Source organism: Lutra lutra, chromosome 7, assembly GCF_902655055.1.
Source record: "Lutra lutra chromosome 7, mLutLut1.2, whole genome shotgun sequence".
Taxonomy (NCBI): Eukaryota; Metazoa; Chordata; class Mammalia; order Carnivora; family Mustelidae; genus Lutra; species Lutra lutra.
This window is the reverse complement of record NC_062284.1, coordinates 146,985,417-147,011,807: the sequence shown is the minus strand read 5'-3', so window position 1 is coordinate 147,011,807 and position 26,391 is coordinate 146,985,417. Positions and strand designations below refer to the sequence as shown.

Sequence of the window (26,391 nt, the reverse complement as noted above, 5' to 3'; positions counted from 1 at the left end):
CCCCTCTGCCACAGCAGCACGGCCCCCTCTGGGCTGCCTCCAAGACCCTCCCTGCACACCGGACCCTTGGGAACCTGAGCTGCAGATGCCCCAAAGGGCCCAGTGGGCTCCAGACCCCATTGAGGGTCCTCAGCCTGTCCACCCAGGCCACACCAGGGTCACCCTCCCTGGAGCCTCAGGGTTCTATCTGAGCCCTTGGTCCCCGAAGCCTGGCAGTGCAGACAGCTGGCCAGGGCCCCACACGGGGTCTCCCAGGGGCCATGCCCTCCAAGACCGAGAGACAGCGAGTGGGAATCTCACTAGGAAAGGAGGCGGTTCCCCCTCAGGCCCAGACACACGCCAGGTCCCCGCTGCCAGCCTCTCCAGCCTTGGCGGCCAGGGGCAGAGCACCCCCTCCAGACCAGAGCGGGCAGAAGGCCCTGCTCCCTGGCTTTCCACCGAGCAGCCCTGGCAGTGGCCCCCAACCCCGCTGCTGTGTTGTGTTGCCACACCCCTGCGTCTGTGCTGCTCTGCTGTGCTCTCTGCCCCGCCACGGCTCCCACACAGGCTGCTCGGGTCGGCCTTGCTCTGCTGAGCCTGTGTTCTGCCTCGGCCTGACCCCTGTCTCGGGCTCCCAGGGCCCAGCTAACGCCTGGCTTCGATGCCTCCCGACTGAGCCCAGGAGCCCTCGGCCTCCCAAAGCAAGTGCCGAGGGGCCAGTCAGGAGCCACGCACACCCACTCCCGCCGTCCCTGCCCCGCCCGGACCCCCAGGGGCAGCCTCGGGGGCCCAAGGGCAGCTCTGGGGCCGGGCCTCCCTGCCGCGTGGCCTGACCGCTCTGTGCTGTGTTCCCTGCAGAGGGAGAGGTGAGCGCTGAGGAGGAAGACTTCGAGAACCTGAACACCGTGACGTCCACCTTCATCGTCCTCTTCCTCCTCAGCGTCTTCTACAGCACCACAGTGACGCTGTTCAAGGTAACAGCAGGGCTGGGGCAGGAGGGGGCGGGGGCATCCAGCCCAGGGCAGCGGAAAACCATCTCACGCCGTCTGTCGTCTGCAGGTGAAATGACTGGCCCGCGGAGACCTTCAGAGGCCCGGGATGTGGACCCGGGGTGGGCAGCCCGTGGAGCCCGTCAGCGCGTCCTTAGATCTCCCCCCCTGCTTCCAGCTCAAAGACTCGGCCTGTGCAACGTACCCGCATGTCGCCTTCCAATAAAAGTGTATATTTTATCTTACGAAACTGCTCTGCTGTGCAGGCTTCTATCCCAAAGTGCTCCTTGGGTGCCACATATGTCCAGGGCCTGTGGGAAAGGCCTGTCTGTGCACAGGCCTGCCAGGGGACATGCCAGGGAAGGGGGCCCTGCGGTGAACCAGCGTCTCTGGCTCGTCCCATCTGCTTAAGGACGGGTGCTGGACCCTGTCCCAGGCCTGACCTCCCAGACGTGGCGGGAACCGGGAGCCGGGCTTGGTCCCTATGTGCGACCAACAGGGGCCTCCGCCGCTGGGTCCCCACACGACGCACAGTCCCGTCTCCGACCCAGCCAGCCTGGCCGGCCCCCAGGAGGGTCCCACCCCTCGTGGGGCTGGGCTGTGTGGGACCGAGGACTGGCGGGAGCACAGGGCACTCATCCTGCCAGTGGGCTGCACCATGATGGGTGTGTGGACGGGAGCAGGAGCATCTGGCGAGCCGGGGAGGAGAGTGCCTGCCAGGGAACGGCATGCGGGGAGCCTCCGTGTGTCCCCGTCCCTACACGCGAGGAGCAGGCGGTGCCACGGCCGGGAGCCCCAGTGGAGGGAGAGTGCAGCAAAGGGATGCGGGTTCGCGTCGGGGGCTTGCTCACCGGCCGTGGAGCTGTGGCCACCAGGGTCTGGGTGGCCGTGGGTGGGGGAGGGGCCGAGGGGGAGGCGCAGACCCCACACGGCTGAGGGGTCCAGGTGGCATTGGTGAGGACGGCCGTGAGCCGGGCTCCCGGGAGGAGGCACCTGGAGGAGGCCAGGATGCAGCTCACAGGTCCCCGTGAGCTCCCGGTGGGCACAGGGAGGCCCCGGCTTCGTTCTGGTAACACGGACCCCCTGGCCCAGCCTCCTGGGATGAGGGGCCCATGCGGTGCGTGTGCGGCTGGGGACTCTCGTGGCAGGGGGTGGGGGCTGTCACCTCCGATGGCGTCTGTGCTGAGTCCGTGTCCAGGGACCCCGGGGGCAGGGAATCCTCTCGAAGCCAAGAGTCGTGTGGGCCAGGGTGACAGTCTGCTCCAGGCCGGGCTTCTGGCAGCCGCCCGGGCTTGTGGGTGCATCTCCGCGCTGTCTGCCTTCGGGCCGTGGCATCGTCCCCCTGCGCGTGTCCGGACCCCCCTTTGATAAGGGCGTCCGTCGGTGGGGCTAAGGTCTCAGCCTCCATGGCCCCGTTCGCAAGCAAGGCCCCACGCCAGGGCACCAGGGCGACAGGATTTCCGCACGTAAACCAGGGCTCTCAACCCAAGCCCTAACCGTCCACCCCAGCCCCTGAAATTCTTGTCCTTGCCCCGTGCAGAACGCCGGGCCCAGCAACGTTGCGTCGGAGGCCGCCCTCCAGCAGCAGGACCTCCCTGAATCGTTAACTCACCCACTAGGACTTTCTCTCCAAACGTGGTCACGATCTGAGGCACAGGGGTCAAGCCCACCCACGCCTGGCATCTCCCCCGCAGGGTGCAGGGGGTCCTGGCAGGACGCAGGGGGGTGCCAGGGACGCTGTATGGGGAGTGGGGCCCCCGGGATATGCGTGGCAGACAGTCCTGCTGGGGAACCCCTGGAAAAGGCAGGGGCAGGCCGGCTGGGTGCTTGGGAGGACAGACGATGGGTCTTGCGTCAGGGGGCCTGTGGAGTGGGCGAAGGCGATGGCCCAGGCGGCCGGCTGGAGAACGGGCATGTCCCGTCGTGCGGTGGCAGCATGGTGCCTGGGGGCCCGGCAGAATACAGGGACCACAGACTTTGGCGAGGGAGCCATCAGGGACACAGGCAGGGACCCCGCACTTGCTCGGCCGCCCTTGGCCAGCCGAGTCCCCAGGGAGAGGACCAGGGCACTGGAACCGGCCCACCAGGGAGCCTCGTCCAGGGACCTGCCACCCCTGGGCCCAGAACACTGCAGGGCAAACTACCCCCACACCCCAGGACATGGCCAAGGGCCTCCCATGAGGGCAAAAGGCTCACAGGCCTGGACTCTAAGCCACAGAGCCCCAGGGGCAGTCACGGGGAGGGCAGCGTCTGAGCCCACCCCGCTGGCCAGGGAGCCAGAGCCCAGTTCCAAGGCCCCTCTCTGCAGGCAGAGGGGACCCAGGGCAACTGCGGGAAGGTCCAGGGCCAGCGCTCAGAGTCCCGGGGTGACACACAACCGGGCCCCTCAGCAGGGCAGCACGGGCTCCGCGGGGGGCACCCCTCGCTGCATTTGCGGGACAAGAGGGCCACGGCTGCCACCCGCCACACCCTGCCCCTCCCCCACCACGCTGCACCCCCGCGGCCCCGGCCTCACACGCCCTGTCTGTCTTCCAGACACCAAAACGCTGCATCTGTTCCCCTTGGTCTCAGAATGTAAAGCCCCAAAGCAAGGTGACTCCATAGGCCTGGCCTGCTTGGCACAAGGACCCTCCACAGAGTCCGTGCAGGTCACCTCGAGCTCGGGGGCGCAGACGACCACCCTGATCACGCTGAGGGCCCGAGAGCACACGCAGCTGTCCTTCCTGTCAGTCACCTGGAAGCCGGACCCGCACTTCTGCAGAGCCGTCGCTTCCGGCCTCCTGCAGGAGAAGCCCATCCCATGGCCAGGTGGGTGGCCCCAGACCCCCGAGGTCGTCCTCCAGGGTGCCCGCACCTTCCAGCCCGAGGACGATGCAGGCAGCCGTGCCCAGCACGCCCGTGGCCAGTCGCCCCTCCTTCAGCCATCCCCGTCCTCCTAGCCACCACTGGGCAGCCCCCCACACCCGGACACACACCGTCTGACCCTCCCCCACCACTCTCCTTCTGACTTCAGAGTCCTGGGAAGGGAAGACCGACCCATCGGCTCACGGGCCGTCTCCACCAGAGACCTCCTCCACACCCAGCGTCCCAGGTGAGGAGCCCTCCTGCCTTCCTGTCCCTTAGTCGGACGCCTTCGGGCAGCCCTCCGTGACTTCTCTGGGGGCGGTGTCTGCAGAGAACTGACCACACCACGCACTGGGTCCCAGCAGACGCCCCCTCAGGCCCCTAGTGGACAGGAGACCCCCACACACCTGCAGTGAGCACAGCAGACGGGGTGGGGCCGCGGGCCAGCACTGGGACTCACCGGGCCCAGGAGCAGGGCTCAGACGGGAGCTTGTCCCAGAGCCTCACGTGAGGACACACGGCTGACATGCCCAGCAGGGTGGACTTGGCCCCGTGGCCCTGACAGAGCTATAGCACGCCACCTGAGGCTCAGCACCCCTGACCATGGACCCAGGGGTCCTGCAGCCAGAGGCCCTCTCCGTGAGCTGCCCCCAACCCAGGGGCCTCTCCAAGGGCCACTTGGGGCCACAGCCACCCTGCCTCCCCCTCGGCAGAGGTCCAGCGCTCACTCCTCCAAGCGGGCAGCAAGCCATGCTCTCAGAGAACGGCAGCTCCAGCACCAGCCCTGGGGATGCTGGGGCAGAGGCTGTGGTCTGCCGTGGCCCCTCCGTGGCCCCTCCACAGCCCACCCCACCCATGACAACCCCATCTCCGACCACCACCAGTGCCTGGCTCAGCACAGCCCGGTCAGACCCAGAGGGGTCCGCCCTCCAGGCAAGGATCCAAATAACCCCAGCTCGGGGCAGGGGTACTCTCCAGTCCCTGTCCTTCTGGGGCGCGTCCACTGGCTGGCCAGGATTCAGGCCCAGGCAGAGCTCCAGGGAGAGGCCTCCAGGGCTTATGGCATCTGAGGGACAGACTGGGGTGTGTGGCCCCACAAGCCCAGCCCTCCCAACAGGCCAGCACTGTCCTCCTGGGAGGGCCGCACGGCCCACAGCCCTGAGCCTCTTTCCCACAACCTGAGCAGTTTTAGCAAGATGGGGGTGGGGAGAGGGGAGCGGAGACCCTGTAACGGCAAACCTGAGTATCTACTGCTGACCCTCTACAGAGCAAACTTGCCGGTCCCCCGTCTGTCCCAAACCCAAGGCCCGATAACTTCCGGCCGTCCTCACCCTAACTGTAGGCGTCACCGTGGCGTGACCATTCAGGAGCCCGACGAGGGCCAGCAGCAGGTGTGGGTAGGTCTCTGGACCCCAGAGAACAGGAAGGCTGAGGGACCCCGGGAGGCCACAGCTCCGGTGAGTCCCACCGGTCTCACCCCCCTTTCCCTCCTAGTGTCCTCCACCAGCCACACCCACACACAAGCCGCAGAGTCACGAAGCCCAGTGGATGCTATGCTCAGAGGCCAGTTCCTTGGGGCACAGAGTGGGGGGAGGAGGGGAAGAGTGGACTGGGGAACCCGGGGGAAGTCCTAGCCGGGCAGTGGGAGGCCAGGAAGCAACAAAGGGGAGGTCTGCCCTGGGGAGCGTAGCAGACCTGGGCTGGGCACTGCCCACAGCACCACTCCTAGGCAGGGTCTGTGTGCCCCCCACTGACTGGGGTCCCCCAGTGACCACTGACCAGGGTCCCCCCACTGACCGCTGACCGGGTCCCCCCCCACTGACCGCTGACTAGGGTCTCCCCCATTGACCGCTGACCTGGGTCCCCTGCTGACCGCTGACCGGGTTTCCCCCACTGACCGCTGACCTGGGTCCCCCACTGACCGCTGACCTGGGTCCCCCACTGACCGTTGGCCGGGGTCCCCAGCTGACCGCTGACCTGGGTCCCCCACTGACCGCTGACCTGGGTCCCCCGCTGACCGTTGACCGGGGTCCCCAGCTGACCGCTGACCTGGGTCCCCCGCTGACCGCTGACCTGGGTCCCCCGCTGACCGCTGACCGGGGTCCCCCTCTGACCGCTGACCTGGGTCCCCCACTGACGCTGACCTGGGTCCCTCTCTGACCGCTGACCGGGGTCCCCCGCTGACCGCTGACCGGGGTCCCCGCTGACCAAGGTCGCTCTCCTCTGGCAGACTGCCGGAACCACACTCACCCTCCCAGCCTCTACCTGCTGCAGCCTCCCCTGCGGGGCCCGTGGCTCCAGGGAGAGGCCACCTTCACCTGCCTGGCGGTGGGGGATGACCTGCAGGAGGCCCGTGTGTCCTGGGCGGTGGCCGGGGTGTCCCCCAGCGGAGAGGTGGAGGAGGGGCCGCGGGAGGAGCACGCCAACGGCTCCCAGAGCCTGAGCAGCCGCCTGGCCTTGCCGGTGTCCCTGTGGGCCTCGGGGACCAGCATCGCCTGCACGCTGAACCAGCCCAACACGCCGGCCCAGGTGGCGTCTGTGGCACCGGGACAGCACGGTGAGGCCCGCTCTGGGGTCCAGGAGACGGGGAGGCTGGGGCCCCCGCACGCGCACGCCCCGCCCAGCACAGTGGCTACCCCTCCTTCCACACAGAGACACCGAGGGGGTGGGGACCGGCCCTCGCCGGGCCCCCCAGCTTCGCCCAAGCCTCGGGTGGTCCCAGCATGACCGGACTTCTCCCCACAGCGGCCACCGCGCCCAGCAGCCTCACTGTCCGCGTCCTGACCGTGCGCCAAGCAGCCTCCTGGCTCCTGTGTGAGGTGTCGGGCTTCTCGCCCCCGGACATCCTCCTCACCTGGCTCAAGGGCCGCACGGAGGTGGACCCTGCGGCGTTTGCCACCGCACGCCCCGTGGCCCAGCCTGGGAACAGCACGTTCCAGACCTGGAGTGTCCTGCGTGTCCTCGCGGCCCAGAGCCCTGGCCCAGCCACCTACACATGTGTGGTGAGGCATGATGCCTCCCGGAAGCTGTTCAACACCAGCCAGAGCCTGGACACTGGTGAGTCACCCACAGGCCTCAGGGCTTCTGTCCCAGCCTCCTCTCAGCATGGGGCGCGGGTGGAGGGACAGCCCTCCCAGGAGCCGAGCGGCCGGGTCCTGGGGCTGCAGCCAAGACCGTGGGCCACCCACCCGATGGCTCCACGCCAGCCTGCTCGGCATCTCTGACACCTGCCCCTCCAAACCCTGTCATGTCTACACACCATGTGCTGGACTAGGAGGGCTGAAAGGTGGCTGTCACCCCTGCCAGGCCCCAAAGAGCAGCCATTTCCCACCAAGACATGCCACACGGCTGGGTGCAGATCAGGCTGCACCTCAGGAAACAGATAGACCCAGAAGTGGGTGCTGGCCTCGGTGCCCGGGGACATCTGACCAGCACAGGCCCACAACAGGCCCCGACTGCAGGCCGCCTACAGGGCAGAGGGGACAGAGGCCCACCAGGGTGGGGACTCATGGGGGAGGTTTAGGGCTTACTCTCCCCTCTGAGGCCCTTGTCAGACCTCCTATGGCCCCATCAGGTGCAGCAAAGCCCTGGTGGGACAGCACTGGACACCTTAGGCCAAGCAGACACGCAGGACGCCATCCTCCTCCTGCTCATGGAGAGGTGGCAGGTGGCCTGGTGCAAGGCTGCCCTTGGGAGCTGTGTGGGGGGAGATGCCCAGTGGAGGTCCACGGCAGCAATGTGGGGGGCATGTGGGACCGCTGTGCCAGGCTCCACAGGCTCAGACACCCTGCCAACGGCCCAACCTGTGCAGTGGGCATCCTTCCAACACAATAGCACTGACGCACAGCTCCAACAGCCCGGCTTGGCCCTGGAGGCAGCCTGGTGGGCAGCAGACTGTAGGGAGCCCCAGAGAGGAGGCAGCTCTTTAACCCCCAGCATGCCTGGACCGCCCCAGTAGGCCTCCCCTAAAGTCCTGGGGCCAGGCCCTGCCTGCCTGCCCAAGGCTGGGACCCCTGGTCCTCCACCCGTCTTCCCGGCATTGCCCCCTTTCCCTCTAGATGCCACCTGCCCTGGGCCCCCTGTCATGGCCCATGGCCCCCCCTTTCTCTCTGGATGACACCTGCCCTGGGCCACTGCCACTTCCTGACGGCGCACAGGAGAAGAATGAGGCACAAACCAGTCAGCTGCAAGACAGAGGGAGCCGGGGTGACTGGAGAAGAGACGGTCGCCCCGAACAACTCCTCAGTCCCACTTTATTAGATAGAAACCATAACCAACAGGAGCCGAAGGTCAAACATCAGTCATATGCCTTGTGGATGAACAAGAGGGAGGGCAGGATGTGTCCGATCACGCAGGACACAGTAGGCAGTTGAGCTGCACATTCAACGGGATCATCGAATTAGCCACAGGTGCTCTCCAGGGAAGGGGAGATACCGGGAAAATGGAGCAGGCGGCGTCCGCCCTGAGCGGCCCGGGCGTCCCCCGCTGCTGGCCCTCAAGGACGTCTGTCGTCCTCTGCCCCAGAGGTCCGTTGCCAGGACGTGTTTTTCTTGAGGCTACGTCAAAATGTGCTTGGTAACTGGTAGAATTTCCCGTGGTTACGTTTCAGGTAACACCTTGTTCTGAGGGACAGTTACAGGCCTCCTGTCATGGCTCATATCCCACCTTTCTCTCTGAATGACACCTGCCGGGTCTGTGTTCTCCGGCCCCAGAGCAGCCTCCTGGCCCTACTCATCCTCCCTCCCGTGGCTCCCTGAGGGGCAGGCCCACGCCGACACTCCTCCTGTTCTACTCTCCTACACCCAGTAGGTGGGTTGCCCAAAGGCACAGGCCCGGCCTCTCCAGGACTGATGTCACAGGTGAGGCTAGACCTGCCCCCGTACAGACTCAGTCAAGGTTGGAGACTGATGTGCCTTCCCGTGCAGAGCCCCAGGCTGCAGGCTCTGGCTGTGTGGGGGTGTGCACACCCGGGGACCTGAGCACATGCAGACCCCAGCACGCGGAGAGGCCAGGCCTGCCCAGCAGGCACAGCACAGCTCAGATGAGACAGCCCGGCCCTTGTGGCCCCTGCACCGGACTGTGGCTTTATGCCTGTGGTGGCAGTAGGTGTGTGGCCAGACTTCTCCCAGCACCTGTCCCTCTGAGCACATGTGGAGCAGGGCAGGGGTGCAACAGGGCCATGTGAGTGAGCAGGGGTGGCTGAGCCCCTCCAGGGCCCGGCACTGCCCTCACCCTGTGCCCACAGCTGTGCGCCCGGTGCCAACGCACGGATTCAGAGCCTCCAGAGGCCACGCATGCCACATCTTCCAGCAGGGGCAGAACCTCCTGCCAGGATCACACAGTCTGGAGACAGGACGCCCTGCAGAGGGTAGAGGGAGCCTGGACCCCAGGCCCCCAGGAGCAAGTGGGGAGAAAGCCCTCCTCTGGGAGGGCCCAGCCCTCAGCAGCCCACTAAAGGCTGAGCCATGCAGGTGGGCCTGCGCAGGGAGGCGGCTGGAGTCCCATGCGTATCTCCTGGACCCCTCCTCCAGCCAGGTGGGGGCGGCTGGAACCGCTCGGCTGGTTTTGGCAACCTGGACCCCTTGGAAGGAGCCCGTCCTCCGTGGCTCCGCAGGGTCCCAGCCCCTCCTCCTGCAGCTGTGGCTTTGCTCCTTCTGGGGGTGCTGCTTGCTCTCCTCCCAGGACCCCCAGGCTTCCCCCATCCTACATCCACAGGCTGTCCTCTGCCTCGGCCCATCACGGGTCCCCTGTTCCCAAACAGGGTGGTGCTTGCAGGACAAGCCTGACACACTGTCGGCCCTAAGGGCTGGGGGACACCAGGCTCCTCAGGGTCGCTGTCAGGTTATACACGCCCTCCCGAGCTGGTCCTGCTCCCCGTCTCGTGCGAGGCTGCGTGCGCCCAGGTCCAGACAGACGCAGGGGCCCTCCCGCCCACACCGGGGGCCCTTCTGCTTCTTCAGCATCACCCCGGGCCTCCCTGCTGATCATGGTGCGTCCCTGCTGGTGTTGTGCTGCAAGCTCCCCCACAGCCCGGCCTTGCTCCACAGCAAAGGGATTTCTGAGCCTCCAGGTAGGACGTAGGAGAAAAGGAAGGACAGTCTGGCCTGCAGGAACTAGCAGACGACACCACAGACACCCTATAAACCCTGCGTAGTCAAAGCCACGAAAGGGCTGGGGACGCACAGAGGGCAGCCGACCTGACTCCAGGAAAGGGGACATTGTCAGCCACCTTACCACACCCTGGGCAGGGGCACAGAGGAACATGAGCCCCACCCTGGGACATGGGGGACAGAGCCGTGGGCATCCAGGCAGCCCTGGAGGGCTCCCTGTCGCTCTGAGGGCCCTGCCCAGCCCCAGGTCCCCGCCAGCCCTGCCCGTGTGTGTCCACCCGCTCAGTGCCACCCACCTGCGGCACACACTTGTCATGCGGATTGTCATGTACCAGGGTGTTTGGGTGCAGTCTGTGTGTGCAGCTCGGTGCTGGGCCCGTCGGGCTCTGGGAGCCCCTGGCGCGGGGCAGGGAGAAGGTTCACAGGTACACGTCAGGAAGGGGCCACGTCAGGAGGGGGCATCCCAGAGCAGTGGCCTATCCCTCAGCTCCCCCTGCGTGGGGGACTGAACCTCCTCACCGGTGCCCTTGCTCCCCAGGTCTGGCCATGACGCCCCCACCCCTCCAGAGCCACGACGAGAGCAGGGGGTACGCCACGGACCTGGAGGACGTCGGCGGGCTGTGGCCCACGTTTGCAGCCCTCTTCCTGCTCACTCTGCTCTACAGCGGCTTTGTCACCTTCATCAAGGTAAGGCAGCCGGCACTATGTGCAGGGCTGGGGACAGGCTGGGCCAGCCCAGGGAGCCTGCGGGGAGCGGGAGGAGTGTACGGCCATCACGGGCCACAGGCGCAGGCCCAGGGCCTCAGCCCAAGAGCTCACAGGCCCCCGCCCTCTGCCGCCCCGGCCCTACGGTGGAACAGATGCTGGGCGCCTGCTCACGTCGGACTCAGCTGGGCAGGACTCGGGGGCCTGGGCCCTGTCCTCTGAGGACCCTCCCCCTCTCACCCGCCCCCTTCCTGACCCCGGGCTCTCACTGCAGGTGAAATGACTCCAGGAGAGTAGACGCTCAACCTCCACACTGTTGCCAAGGGCAAAGGGGCCCAGCCCGGACTCCAGCCCCATCACCGCCCACCCCCTGCACACCTCTGTCCACCTCTGTCCAGAGCTCAGCCCCCAGGCCCAGAGAGGAGGGCATCACAGCCCGCACACCCCCGAGCCAGCGGACCTCACTGCAGTCCCTTGCCTTTACACCAGCCAGCCGGCCCCATAAACCTTGCTCATTCCGTGCCTCCTGTTTTCCCGTCTCTGTCGTCAGCATCTGCCCCGGTCAGAGGCCCCAGAAGGCTGCCGGCAAGCGTCCAGGGATTCACACCGGGCCTGGGGTGCGGCACTGGCAGCGCAGGCCATGGGAGGCGCCCCTGTGGAAAAAAGCTGGTGGGGCCCCTCTGCCCTGAAGGGAATGGGAGGTGGTGCTCCCACACGCGCGGGCACACGCATGGGGCGCCCCTGCGTACGTGTGTGCACCAGCACAGCTCACACACAAGCACAAGTGCACAGACATAAGCAGTGCACATGTGCCCTCTGCCCCTGCTGACACGAGTGCACACGCATGAACACAAACATGTGCGCACATGTGCACAGGACACGTGCTGGTCTACGGGACTTTTGTGCTCACGTGTGCACACAGACATGGGCCCACACAGGCTCACACGCACCACGAGAAGACAGCCCTCCGTGCTGGGAGTCGGGACGGCCCCCACGCGGAGTTCATTCCCTGTGCCCCACAGCCGCAGGTACGACCCCGACCTTCCTGTCTCCGTCCCTCCGGCACCGCGGGCCGGAGCACACTCCCACGTGGAGCGCGTGAGCAGTAAACGCCGTCCTGCCCAAGGGGGCTTAGAGAAGACCCTGGCACAGCTCAGCACACGGTCAGCAGTGGCCGTCCCGCTGTCACCCAGGGTCCCCAGCTGCAGGAGAGGGAGCAGCCACAGTGGGCATGTGAGAGCGGCGGACGACTCCTGTGTCTCCTGCCCTCCCCACCCACTGGCAGGGTGCAGGGGGGCCCCGCCAAGCCCAGCCCCCACCCCCACCGGTCCACAGCAACACCCCTGCTGCCTCCACCCCACACCCCTGAGCTCACGGCTCCAGCTCATATCCCGTCCCTCCGCACGGACTTCAACTCCACATGTCGCCACTGGAGCTTAGCCCACACCTGACACCCAAAATACCACAGCTGGATGTCAGGCTGAGGTCAGCTGACTCAGCCCCAAAAACCTGCACGCGTTACCCCTACAGACTGCACGTGACCTCCGGGGCAAAGACACTTGCAGAGGCATGAGGGTCAGAGTTCAAAGTCCTGGCGGAACAGGGTCAGTGTTGTCACAGAGTCCATGGGAGAAGGCGGGGTGACCCCAAGCAAGGCAGCCCCCTGTGGCTGTGCAGTGGAGGCAGGGCCATGAGCCCGGGCTGCTGCTCCTGAAGCCAGAAAGCCTGACAGGCTGTGTCCCAGAGCCTCTGGAGGGGCTGCACCTGCCCATGCCTGACCTTGACCCCCTACGGGCCCAGGGCCCCACCTTCCAGGGGCTCAGGCCACACTCTGAGAACGGACTCCCTTCCTCCCCTACACGCCTCCCGCTGTCCCAGCCCTGGGCATAGTCCCAGGACACCGCGTCTCTGGCACCGGCTGGCCCACCACCCTGGTGTCCACAGGGCCCGCCCATAGTCACGTCCTGTGGGGCCACCCTACCTGCCTTGCCCTCGGTAGCCTCTCAGGCCTTCGCCTCTCCGATTCACCAGAAATCGGCACACGGGGCCGTGGCGGCGACGCGCCCTGCCCTCTGCCAGCCCTGCTGGGTTCTCCTCTCCACACCCGCCGCCTGCACGCTCTGCACGTCCCTTTCCCGTCGTACGCTTGGTTTCTTCTGTCTCTCCCCGAGAAAGTCCACACCGAGAGCACAGTGTTTCCCGCTGCTCCCTGACAGCCCCCAGCACACGAGCACAGCCCAGGGCACAGTAGGTGCTCGGCAAGCAGCTGCTGAGGGAAGGGACGCCACCCGCCGCACAAGGCCACCCTGGCTCCCGGCGTGTCCGCCCTCACGCGGCACCGACTTACAGATCTTCCCAGGCCTACCCTCCCCCACGCTGCCCTCTCTGTAAACGAGCTCCTGCCACATGGACCCCAAAAGTCACCCCGAAGTCATCACCACCGTCCTCCTGCACACTGTAAGCCACACCCCCAGAGCTCCCCACTGTCCAGGCGGCCTCCAGGCGTCCCCCACAGCCCTCGGCCGTGTCCTGAGGACACAGCTGTGTCCCGGAGCCTCAGGAACACATCAACGGGTTCCCTTTATACCAGCAAAGAGGTAGGGGCTCCTGCACCCCAACCCAGCCTGCCCGCCCGGCCCAGACACCCAAGCCTGCCCAGGACCACCCTCCTCATGCCCCCGGTTCTGCCCACCTCCCAGCCTGGCCTCGAGGCCCCAAGCACACACCCAGCATCCGCAGTCGCGGAAAGAATGAATGAACGGTCCGGCCGGCCTCAGAGGAGGGCGTGCACTTGGGCCTTCAGACTGAGCCTCCAGCCCAGCCTTGCCCCGAGAAGCCCCTGTGGGACCACGGCTATTCCCAAGGATGCCCCTGGCTTTTCCCAGACCCCTGGATGGACACCGTGAAGCCCCATCCGCAGGCCCCAAGAGAACAGAAGGGGCCGCCCACCAAGCCCCTGACCCTCGTCTTGCCCTGAGCATGGTGGGCACCTGGTTGGGCTAGAGGCTCTGTGTTTGAGCTTCTTTCTGTCCAGGACTCATGCTTACAGAGTGCCCTGAACTCCGTTTCCCTAAAGCACGTGTGAGCCCCAGCCCCTCTGGCCGGTCCGGCGGGTTCCTGCGGCGGAAGAGCCCACGGGCAGCCTTCTACCGCGGCTTCCCCTTTTGTCCTAAATGAGCACCCGCGGACCATGGCCCAACTACAGAAATCTGTCTGCGGAGGCATGTGACCGCCCCCGTGGGGCCCGGCCGGGGGGTTTCCCTCCAAGCAACCAACGGGCTCGCGACCTTCCCCGGCACGGCGGCTCCCGCCCTAAGGCAGCCCGGAGACCTGCAGGCCGAGGCCCGTTTCCGAGCAAGCTCTGCAGCTCCCCCGAGCCACCGCAGCCTTGTCCGCCTGGTCGCGTCCGCCCTGGGCAGGAACATCTGTTTCCAGCTGTGTGGTAAACAGGACACAGCCACCCGCCCACACTAAATCAAGGCGTGACAAGCCGGGTCCCCCGTGTGGAGTTCCCCGCGCAGCCACCTGTGTGGGGCCCGACCGAGCCCCCTCTCCGGCTGTCTGAGGGAAAGGTTTGAGCTGGTTCTGCCCCCCTGGGCTTGTGGACGGAGGCCTCCCAGCACCTGGGCAGAAACCAGACTTCTGTTCTCCAGCCAAGGCCCCGACACCCACTCCCAACCCTTGGCCAGGCCCAGGTTTGCTGTGGTCCCCCTGGAAGTTGGATGGCTGCGGCCGGGCTCCATCAGTACAAGGAGACAGGACCCTGCCCCCACCGTCCGGACAAAAGCCAACTCAGGACCAGCACTACTGACCGATGCGAACCAACGGCCAAACCAGAGGGACTGTGGGGAGGCATTTACGTTCTCAGAAAGACAGCAGAGCCAGAAACTTTAAAAAATAAGATCAGCAGATTTGCCTACGGACCAAAGATTAAACATCTATCAGGAGAGAGTCTCCACGAACAAAGTAAAAAGGAGGGGAGCCAGTGGCCAAAGCGTTGGACATCAGGAAGAGTGTGGGTCAGAGCTCTCCGGAGAATGAACAGTGACGACCAGACAGACAGAGGAGTGAGAGGTAGGTGGGCGGTTGGCCGACGACCGAGAGACAGTGGCAGACGGTGCGTGTCGACAGGCAAGTCTTCAATCCTGCTTTAAAGTCACATAAACGTATAGGGGGTTATTTTAAGGAACTGGATCCGTGACGGTGAAGGCTTGGTGAGCCCAGAATCCGTAAAACAGACCTGCAGCCCGGAGACCCAGAATGGGCGCTGCAGTCAGGTCAGAAGGCGTCTGAAGGCAGAGCCCCCTCCTCCTCTGGGGACCTCAGCCTTTTTCCTCTCAAAGCTCTCAGCTGATCCGACAAGGCCCACCCTCACGTGGAGGCAATCTGCTCCCCTTGATGTCTCCTGATTGAGGGGCTAATCACATTTTTAAAATACCTTCACTCTCTGGACCCGTGTTCGGCCGAACATCTGAGTGCTCCGGCCTGGTCAAGTTAACCATGAAGCTAACCGTCACGGGTTTAGTAAAGGAGCGATGGGACACTGCAGAGAGCAGGAGAAACTTGACCTTCAAGGAAAAGTTTTCAGTGGAAAGTGGAAGGGAGAAATTATTCCCAATGGGTTGTAAACACAAATGACCAAGAAAACACATGAAATTGCTAAAAGTCACCGATAATCAAAGAAAAGCAGCTTCAAACTACCAGGAGCCGCGCGCCACACGGCGGTCCGGTGGACACACAGACAGGTGTCCTCGTGTGGCACCACCGTCCCGATGAGGGACGGACAGCACAGGTGAAAACGAGTAAATGCCCCATAAGAGACAAGGATGCCAGTCACGGACGTCGATGCCAGCTACTATTTGGCTGATGACCGGACCCTTCCAGAGGGGGTGACGGAGCTGCAGGGTCAGCGTGGGCCTGGGGTGCCACATCGCAGACAGAAGGTCCTGGGGCAGACATGAGCCCAGCATCTCACTCCGAGGGAATGGGAAGCCCCCAGAGGGGTTTCGGTAGTCACCACTGCAGAAGTCTGACCTGGGGCCAGGGCAGTGGTCGGGGGGCAGTGGCAGCAGAGAGCAGGGCTCAGATCAAGCACATCCCGGGGGTCGGGGGGAGACCAGACAGGTTTCTCAGAGCCACAATTGCACCCAGAGGGCCTCCCGACCCACAGCTTGGATGGAATTGCCACTTTCTGAGATCAGGGAATGAAGAGCTCCCGTCCACGGATGGCACGTTGAGCAGCCAATTGGACATCCAAGAAGGATGCTGGCTTGGGGCTCCCACAGCAAAACCCAGGAGGACAGTGTTCAGGAAGAGCGCAGAGATGGGGACTCAGATCTGGAACTGCAGGCACAGGGCAGCCTTTATCTGCACGGGACGGCGGGGATGAGCAAGGATGAAACGTGTGGAGAAGAGAAGGCCGAGCCGGGAGGCTGAGCCGGGAGGCCGGGAGGCCGGGAGTGCCGAGGCTGGAAGCAGGAGTCAGAGAGGGAGGGGTTCCAGCTGCGACCAGTGCTGTGGATGGGTCCTGTCGTGGGGCTGAGGACAACCCTGCATCAGACACAGTAGAGGTCATGCTGCCCTCCCAGGAGCAGCGTCAGTGGCAATGTGGGGTCCAGGCCTGAGCAGAGCGGGCACGAGAACTGAGAGCAGAACCACGGTACGGGCCGGCAGGCTTCACGGGGTCCTGACCCAGAAGTCAAGGGTTATTCCTCAAGCACACTGTGAACTTGGAGAAATCTCCATCTGCTGGGCCCTGGGTCACAACTCTGTAAACTTTGAAAATGTTTGGGCCTATCACACAGCAAGCTCCCTGCCAATGCCATGAATGGAATGGGAGTCCAAGACAAGCGTAACGGACAGCCCACGTCTCGCGTCACGTCCGAAGAGGAATCTGTGGCCGTATGTGTCTGGAAAAGAGAAAACACCAAGTTAACACAGAGCCCGAATGTGCAGGAGTGAGACAGCAAACACAAAGCAAGGAAGGAGATAATCATTGTACAAACAAAACCCTCAATAAAAGGTAAGAAAAGAAGGACCAAGAGGGATAGCAGGTCCAAAATTGTCTCTTAAAAAGGACAGACCTCTGAGGGGACAGGCCAGGGAAAGGAGGAGAGGACACGATGTGCATGAAGGACGAGAGAGAGAATCAGTGCTGACGAGGAGGCAGAAGAAGGGACGCGTGAGCATGTGCCACCGGTACGGAGATGGAATGGAAACCCCAGAGCAGGGCGATATCACACTCCAGTCAAGAAGAGAAAAGGTCGAGGGCACCGGGTTTACTGAGTGAGCTGACACGTGGAGGAAGGCGAGTGTGTCCCGAGGGGCCACGGGAGGGGACGCTTGCACCGCCTTCCAGGCAGGGTGACACAGGCAGTCGACGCAGCAGCAGGAGCGACGGAAGCAAGAGGAGGCGGCGCCATCTTAAGGCGCCGAGGGGGAGAACTGGGCCGCCAGAGAGACTGGCCCCTCATACAGCCCTGCGGCCGCCTCACACAGCCCTGGGAGCCCGAAGTCTGGCGTCACGGTGTGGGAAGGCCACGCTCCCTCCGTGCCTCGAGGGGAACCCCCTGCTCCTTCCAGTCTCAGGGGGCTGCCCACGACAGCATCCCTCGGCCTTGGACGTGTCACACCAATCTCTGCCTCACATAGCGTGTGGCCCATGTTGCTGCGTCTACATGTCCCTCTTCTTAAAAGGACGGTAGTCCTACTGGATGGTGGACCCACCCATTCATATATGGCCTCATCGTAACTTGATTACGTCTTCAAGGAGCCTGTGTCCAAATAGGGTCACAGTTACAGGCTCTGGCTGGGCATGAATTTGAGGGGGACACTATTGAGCCCGGATCCTTTCCTTTCCTGAGCACTTTACCCCTGAATCTGTTAGGTGGGCAGGTTGGGGCAGCAGGGGTGGGGACATGCACAGTCAGAGCTCAGAGCCCCACCCAGACTGAGAAGTGAGGTCTGAAGCAGGGTCTGGAGGTTCCGAGAGGGCAACTCAGATCTCCACACTGGAGATGACAGGAAGGTGTCCGGGTGAGCAGGGACAGGAGGCTGGCACATCCAGGCGCCAACCAGGTGAGTGAACACGCCCAGAAGAGTGGAGGACAGGAGCCCACAGTCCCCGAGAGAGAAAGAACTGAATGGGTCCTGTGCTGGGGGAGGTTGGGTGCGTCAGTTTGAATCCATGATTTCTAGTATATTGAGACAAATACACATGCACGTAATCGATTAAATGCCCAAAAGCCTCCCAGACCTGATGAAGTACATGAATCCCCACACACAGGAAGCTTGTGAGCTCCAGTATAAATAGGCTGGACGCTCTACTTATGTGTCAGTGGTGTGCGGGGAATATTTCTATGTATAATGTGCTTTTTGTGTTTTGTGCTTTTTTCCGTTTATTTATTTGAGAGAGCTTTAGTGTGGGGGAGGGGAAGAGAGAGAAGCAGACACCCCCGTGAGCAGAGAGCCCAACACAGAACTTGATCCCAGGCTCCTGAGACCATGACCTGAGTTGAAAGCAGACACCTAACCAACTGAGCCCCCCCAGGCACCCCTTATGTTCTGTTTTTTTAATATAAAATATGAAGCTGGTTAAGCTCGGTGATATTCACCCAAGGAAAGCTGATCACAAGTAAAACAGACTTTAAGGCAAAAAGCATTAGGGGACCCGAAGAGGGATGACCCAGCTCTCCATGTGCACACACCTGGACTACAGTTCTCCAAATACAGAGCAAGAAATGGATCAACCTGCAGGAAGATGACAGACTTAAACTTGTCATGGGAAGTGTCACCACCTGCATCTGTAGGCACAGAGTGGGCAGATAAGTATTAGTAAAGATGCACTCCATGGTCGCACTCCACTAAGAATTCAACCCCCTGGTGGCGAACAGGCATTGGGAAGAGCCACTGCAGCAGCCCACACACCCTGAGCCTTGCAGCACATCCATTCATTGTTCCATACTATGGCCATAAAAGAATTCCCAACACATTCCCAAAGAGGAAGTGCACGTGGTGACAATGGCATGATTATACCGGACAGTGTCATTTCCTTCAGGCTTGGCGGCGCATCTGTGGGATGGGGTCTGCACCTGGTGAGGAGGCCCACACCACCCCTTCTTCATGACCCCAGACCCTGATTCAATTGTGCTCATCCAGGTCTTGGGGTCCCACTCTTTCACTCTAGACCCTTTCCTTCATGGGAGGCAGATCTGGGACTTTGAATTAAGCTTTTGCTACAATCCTTGTCACTCTTTGATTGGGTGCTAGGTCCCATTCTCAGTAATATTTGTCCTCTGGCTGCAGGATATGGAGCCTCTTAAAATACTCTCATAGAAGGGTAGAGAGCCCAGATATGGACCCACATCTCTATGGTCAAATAAACTTTGACAAATCAGGAAAAAATATACAGTGGAAAAAAGACAGTATGTTCAATAAATGGTGCTGGGAAAATTGGACAGCTATGTGTAGAAGAATGAAACTCGACCATTCTCTTACACCGTACACAAAGATAAACTCAAAATAGATAAAAGACCTCAATGTGAGGCAGAAATCTATCAAAATCCTAGAGGAGAACATAGGCAGTAACCATTTCAACATCGGCCACAGCAACTTCTTTCAAGATATGTCTCTAAAGGCAAAGGAAACAAAAGTGAAAATGAACTTTTGGGACTTCATCAAGATAAAAAGCTTCTTCACAGCAAAGGAAACAGTCAACAAAACAGAGAGGCAACCCATGGAATGGGAGAAGATATTTGCGAATAACACTACAGACAAAGGGCTGATATCCAAGATCTATAAAAAACTCCTGAAACTCAGTACTCAAAAACAGATAATCACATCAAAAAATGGGCAGAAGATATGAGCAGACACTTCTCCAATGAAGACATAGAAATAGCTATCAGACACATGAAAAAATGTTCATCATCACTAGCCATCAGGGAGATTCAAATCAAAACCACATTGAGATACCCCCTTACACCAGTTAGAATGGCCAAAATTAGCAAGACAGGAAACAACATGTGTTGGAGAGGATGTGGAGAAGGGGGAACCCTCTTCCACTGTTGGTGGGAATGCATGTTGGTGCAGCCCCTTTGGAGAACAGTGTGGAGATTCCTCAAGAAATTAAAAATAGAGCTTCCCCATGACCCTGCAATTGTACTACTGGGTATTTACCCCAAAGATACAGATGTAGGGAAAAGAAGGGCCATCTGTGCCCCAATGTTCATAGCAGCAATGACCACAGTCGCCAAATTGTGGGAAAGAACAGAGATGCCCTTCAACAGACTAATGGATAAGGAAGATGTGGTCCATATATACTATGGAGTATTATGTCTCCATCAGAAAGGATGAAAACCCAACTTTTGTATCAACATGGATGGGACTGGAAGAGATTATGCTGAGTGAAGTAAGTCAAGCAGAGAGAGTCAATTATCATATGGTTTCACTTATTTGTGGAGCATAAGGAATAACACAGAGCACATGGTGAACTGGAGAGGAGAAGGGAGTTGGGGGAAATCAGAGGGGGAGAAGAACCATGAGAGACTGTGGACTCTGAGAAACAAACTGAGGGTTTGGAGCAGATGAGGGTGGGAGGTTGGGTGAGCCTGGTGGTGGGTATTATGGAGGGCATGTATCCATGGAACACTGGGTGTGGTGCATAAACAATGAACCTTGGAACACTAAAAAAACAAAATAAAAATTTTAAAAAAGAAAGAAAACCAAAGCTGGGGGCATCATGTTGCCTGAGTTCAAGCTGTATTACAAAGTTGTGACATGAAGGTATCATGGCACTAGCACAAAAACAGACACATAGATCAATGGAACAGAATAGAGAACACAGAAATGGACCCCCAACTCTATGGTCAACTAATCTTCGGCAAATCAGGAAAAATATCCAATGGAAAAAGACAGTTTCCTCAATAAATGGTGTTGGTCAAAATTGGACAGGGCCATGCAGAAGAATGAAAATGTACCATTCTCTAACACTATAAACAAAGACAAAGTCTAAATGGATGAATGATCTAAATGTGAGACAGGAATCCATCAAAATCCTAGAGGAGAACATAGGGAGTAACCCCTTCAACATTGGTTACAGCAACTTCTTGCTAGATGTGTTTCCAAAGACATTCTGTCCAAAGGGAAACAAAAGCAAGGATGAACAACTGGACCTTCAGCAAAATAAAAAGCTTCCGCACAACAAAGGAAACAGTCAACAAAACTAAAAGGCAACTTGTGGAATGAGAGAAGATATTTGTAAATGGTCTTACAGATAAAAGCCTAGTATCCAAGATCTACAAAGAACTTATCAAAGTAAACACCCAAGAAACAACGAATCCAGTCGAGAAATGGGCAGAAGACATGAACAGACACTTCTCCAATGAAGACATACAAATGGACAAGAGTCAAGATGGCAGAGAAGTAGCAGCTGAGACTACCTCAGGTAGCAGGAGATCAGCTAGATAGCTTATCCAAAGATTGCAAACACCTACAAATCCAACGGGAGATCGAAGAGAAGAACAGAAATTCTAGAAACAGAAAATCAACCACTTTCTGAAAGGTAGGAATGGCGGAGAAGTGAATCCAAAGCGACGGGAAGATAGACTGTGGGGGGAGGGCCCGCCTCCCGGCAAGCGACTGAAAAACGAAGCACAAAATCAGGACTTCTAAAAGTCTGTTCCGCTGAGGGACATCGCTCCAGAGGCTAAACCAGGGTGAAGCCCATGCGGGGTCACCGCGGCCTCAGTTCCCGCAGGGTCACAGAAGGATAGGGGGTGTCTGAGTGTCGCAGAGCTTGCAGGTACTAGAGCGGGGAAGCCGACTACAGAGACAGAGCCAAGGAGTGACTCTCAGCTCGGGATTACCTTGAACCGGTCGCAGGCTCGGTCAGCTCGGAGCGCGGCCAGAGGCCAGGGTGACGGGAGTCATTGGGCGCTGTTCTCTGAGGGCGCACTGAGGAGTGGGGCCCCGGGCTCTCGGCTCCTCCGGGCCAGACACCGGGAGGCCGCCATCTTCATTCCCGCCCTCTGGAACTCTACGGAAAGTGCTCAGGGAACAAAAGCTCCCGAAAGCGAACCCGAGCGGATTACTCAGCCCGGCCCCAGGTAAGGGCGGTGCAACTCCGCCTGGGGCAAAGACGCTTGAGAATCACTACAACAGGCCCCTCCCCCAGAAGATCAACAAGAAACCCAGCCAGGACCAAGTTCACCTACCAAGGAGTGCAGGTTCAATACCAAGGAGAGCAGCAGAATTCCAGAGGAGGAGAAAGCAAAGCACGGAACTCATGGCTTTCTCCCCATGATTCTTTAGCCTTGCAGTTAATTTAATTTTTTTCTTTTTCTTTTTTTTCTTCTGCTGCTAAATTTTTTTTAACTTTTACCCTTTTCTTTTTTAATATTTTTAACTAGTTTACCCAATATATATTTTTTTCTTTTTTATATTTTTTCTTTAATCGTTTTCTTTTTTTAATTGCTTCTTTTTTTTCTGAACCTCTTTTTATCCCCTTTCTCCCAGACCCCATGATTTGGGATCTCTTCTGATTTGGTTAAAGCGTATTTTCCTGGAGTCTCTGCCTCCCTTTTAGTATTTTACTTGCCCCTTCATATACTCTTACCTGGACAAAATGACAAGGCGGAAAAATTCAACACAAAAAAAAGAACAAGAGGCAGTACCGAAGGCGAGGGACCTAATCAATACAGACATTGGTAATATGTCAGATCTAGAGTTCAGAATGGCGATTCTCAAGGTTCTAGCCAGGCTCGAAAAAGGCATGGAAGATATTAGAGAAACCCTCTCAGGAGATTTAAAAGCCATTTCTGGAGAAATAAAAGAACTAAAATCTAACCAAGTTGAAATCAAAAAAAGCTATTAATGAGGTGCAATCAAAAATGGAGGCTCTCATGATTTTATTTATTTGGGTCCTTTCTCTTTTCTTTTTGATAAGTCTGGCCAGGGGTTTATCAATCTTATTAATTCTTTCAAAGAACCAGCTCCTAGTTTCGTTGATTTGTTCTATTGGTTTTTTGGTTTCTATTTCATTGATTTCTGCTCTGATCTTTATGATTTCTCTCCTCCTGCTGGGTTTAGGGTTTCTTTCTTGTTCTTTCTCCAGCTCTTTTAGGTGTAGGGTTAGGTTGTGTACCTGAGATCTTTCTTGTTTCTTGAGAAAGGCTTGTACCGCTATATATTTTCCTCTCAGGACTGCCTTTGTTGTGTCCCACAAATTCTGAACCGTTGTGTTTTCATTATCATTTGTTTCCATAAATTTTTTCAATTCTTCTTTAATTTCCTGGTTGACCCATTCATTCTTTAGAAGGATGCTGTTCAGTCTCCATGTATTTGGGTTCTTTCCAAATTTCCTCTTGTGATTGAGTTCTAGCTTCAGAGCATTGTGGTCTGAAAATATGCAGGGAATGATCCCAATCTTTTGATACCGGTTGAGACTTGATTTAGGACCAAGAATGTGATCTATTCTGGAGAATGTTCCATGTGCACTAGAGAAGAATGTGTATTCTGTTGCTTTGGGATGAAATGTTCTGAATATATCTGTGATGTCCATCTGGTCCAGTGTGTCATTTAAGGCCTTGATTTCCTTGTTGATTTTTTGCTTGGATGATCTGTCCATTTCAGTGAGGGGAGTGTTAAAATCCCATACTATTATTGTATTCTTGTCGATGTGTTTCTTTGATTTTGTTATTAATTGGTTTATATAGTTGGCTGCTCCCACATTAGGGGCATAGATATTTAAAAGCTTTTGCACAGCAAAGGAAACAGTGAACAAAACCAAAAGACAACTGACAGAATGGGAGAAGATATTTGCAAATGACATATCAGATAAAGGGCTAGTGTCCAAAATCTATAAAGAACTTAGCAAACTCAACACCCAAAGAACAAATAATCCAATCAAGAAATGGGCAGAGGACATGAACAGACATTTCTGCAAAGAAGACATCCAGATGGCCAACAGACACATGAAAAAGTGCTCCACATCACTCGGCATCAGGGAAATACAAATCAAAACCACAATGAGATATCACCTCACACCAGTCAGAATGGCTAAAATTAACAAGTCAGGAAATGACAGATGCTGGCGAGGATGCGGAGAAAGGGGAACCCTCCTACACTGTTGGTGGGAATGCAAGCTGGTGCAACCACTCTGGAAAACAGCATGGAGGTTCCTCAAAATGTTGAAAATAGAACTACCCTATGACCCTGCAATTGCACTGCTGGGTATTTACCCTAAAGATACAAACGTAGTGATCCGAAGGGGCACGTGCACCCAAATGTTTATAGCAGCAATGTCTACAATAGCCAAACTATGGAAAGAACCTAGATGTCCATCTACAGACGAATGGATAAAGAAGATGTGGTATATATACACAATGGAATACTATGCAGCCATCAAAAGAAATGAAATCTTGCCATTTGCGACGACGTGGATGGAATTAGAGGGTATCATGCTTAGCGAAATAAGTCAATCGGAGAAAGACAACTATCATATGATCTCCCTGATATGAGGGAGAGGAGATGCAACATGGGGGGTTGAGGGGGTAGGAGAAGAGTAATTGAAACAAGATGGGATTGGGAGGGAGACAAACCATAAGTGACTCTTAATCTCACAAAACAAACTGAGGGTTGATGGGGGGAGGGGGTTGGGAGAGGGGGTGGGGTTATGGATATTGGGGAGGGTATGTGCTATGGTGAGTGTTGTGAAGTGTGTAAACCTGGCGATTCGCAGACCTGTACCCCTGGGGATAAAAATATATGTTTATAAAGCTGTAAAAAAAAAAAAAAAGAAAAATAATGGAGGCTCTCACTGCTAGGATAAATGAGGCAGAAGACAGAATTAGTGATATAGAAGACCAAATGACAGAGAATGGAGAAGCTGAGCAAAAGAGGGACAAACAGCTACTGGACCATGAGGGGAGAATTCGAGAGATAAATGACACCATAAGATGAAACATTAGAATAATTGGGACTCCAGAAGAAGAAGAAAGAGAGAGGGGGGCAGAAGGTATATTGGAAAGAATTATTGGAGAGAATTTCCCTAATATGGCAAAGGGAACAAGCATCAAAATCCAGGAGGTGCAGAGAACCCCCCTCAAAATCAATAAGAATAGGTCCACACCCTGTCACCTAATAGTAAAATTTACAAGTCTTAGTGACAAAAAGAAGATCCTGAAAGCAGCCTGGGACAAGAAGTATAACATACAATGGTAAAAATATTAGATTGGCAGCAGACGTATCCACAGAGACCTGGCAGGCCAGAAAGAGCTGGCATGATATATTCAGAGCACTAAACGAGAAAAACATGCAGCCAAGAATACTATATCCAGCTAGGCTATCATTGAAAATAGAAGGAGAGGGACGCCTGGGTGGCTCAGTTGGTTAAGCAGCTGCCTTCGGCTCAGGTCATGATCCCAGCGTCCTGGGATCGAGTCCCACATCGGGCTCCTTGCTTGGCAGGGAGCCTGCTTCTCCCTCTGCCTCTGCCTGCCACTCTGTCTGCCTGTGCTCACTCTCGCTTCTCTCTCTATGACAAATAAATAAATAAAATCTTTAAAAAAGAAAATAGAAGGAGAGATTAAAAGCTTCCAGGGCAAACAAAAACTGAAAGAATTTGCAAACACCAAACCAGCTCTACAGGAAATATTGAAAGGGGTCCTCTAAGCAAAGACAGACCCTAAAAGTAGTAGATCAGAAAGGAACAGAGACAATATACAGTAACAGTCACCTTACAGGCAATACAATGGCACTAAATTCATATCTCTCAATACTTACCCTGAATGTTAATGGGCTAAATGCCCCCAATCAAAAGACACAGGGTATCAGAATGGATAAAAAAACAAAACCCATCTATCTGTTGCCTACAAGAAACTCATTTTAGACCCGAAGACACCTCCAGATTTAAAGTGAGGGGGTGGAAGAGAATTTACCATGCTAATGGACATCAGAAGAAAGCAGGAGTGGCAATCCTTATATCAGATCAATTAGATTTTAAGCCAAAGACTATAATAAGAGATGAGGAAGGACACTATATCATACTCAAAGGAACTGTCCAACAAGAAGATCTAACAATTTTAAATATCTATGCCCCTAACGTGGGAGCAGCCAACTATATAAACCAATTAATAACAAAATCAAAGAAACACATCAACAATCATACAATAATAGTAGGGGACTTTAACACTTCTCTCACTGAAATGGACAGATCATCCAAGCAAAAGATCAACATGGAAATAAAGGCCTTAAGTGACACACTGGACCAGACGGACATCACAGATATATTCAGAACATTCCATCCCAAAGCAACAGAATACGCATTCTTCTCTAGTGCACATGGAACATTCTCCAGAATAGATCACATCCTCGGTCCTAAATCAGGTCTCAATCGGTATCAAAAGATTGGGATCATTCCCTGCATATTTTCAGACCACAATGCTCTGAAGCTAGAACTCAATCACAAGAGGAATGCTGGAAAGAACCCAAATACATGGAGACTAAATAGCATCCTTCTAAAGAATGAACGGGTCAACCAGGAAATTAAAGAAGAATTGAAAAAATTCATGAAAACTAATGATAATGAAAACACAGCGGTTCAAAATCTGTGGGACACAACAAAGGCAGTCCTGAGAGGAAAATATATAGCGGTACAAGCCTTTCTCAAGAAACAAGAAAGGTCTCAAGTACACAACCTAACGCTACACCTAAAGGAACTGGAGAAAGAACAAGAAAGAAACCCTAAACCCAGCAGGAGAAGAGAAATC

The 26,391-nt window shown here is 57.4% G+C and overlaps 3 gene segments (V, D, J or C); all 3 read left to right on the top strand.

Moving 5' to 3' along the window:
* The window catches only part of LOC125104221 (Ig mu chain C region membrane-bound form-like), a 141,148-nt gene extending 139,935 nt beyond the window's left edge, over positions 1–1,213 (top strand). Inside the window, 2 exon segments of the C gene segment in view lie at positions 838–953; positions 1,039–1,213. Of these exon segments, the coding sequence occupies positions 838–953; positions 1,039–1,047 (125 nt within the window).
* The window catches only part of LOC125104225 (immunoglobulin alpha-2 heavy chain-like), a 401,593-nt gene that overhangs the window by 284,590 nt on the left and 90,612 nt on the right, over positions 1–26,391 (top strand).
* The window catches only part of LOC125104224 (immunoglobulin heavy constant gamma 1-like), a 233,152-nt gene that overhangs the window by 176,047 nt on the left and 30,714 nt on the right, over positions 1–26,391 (top strand).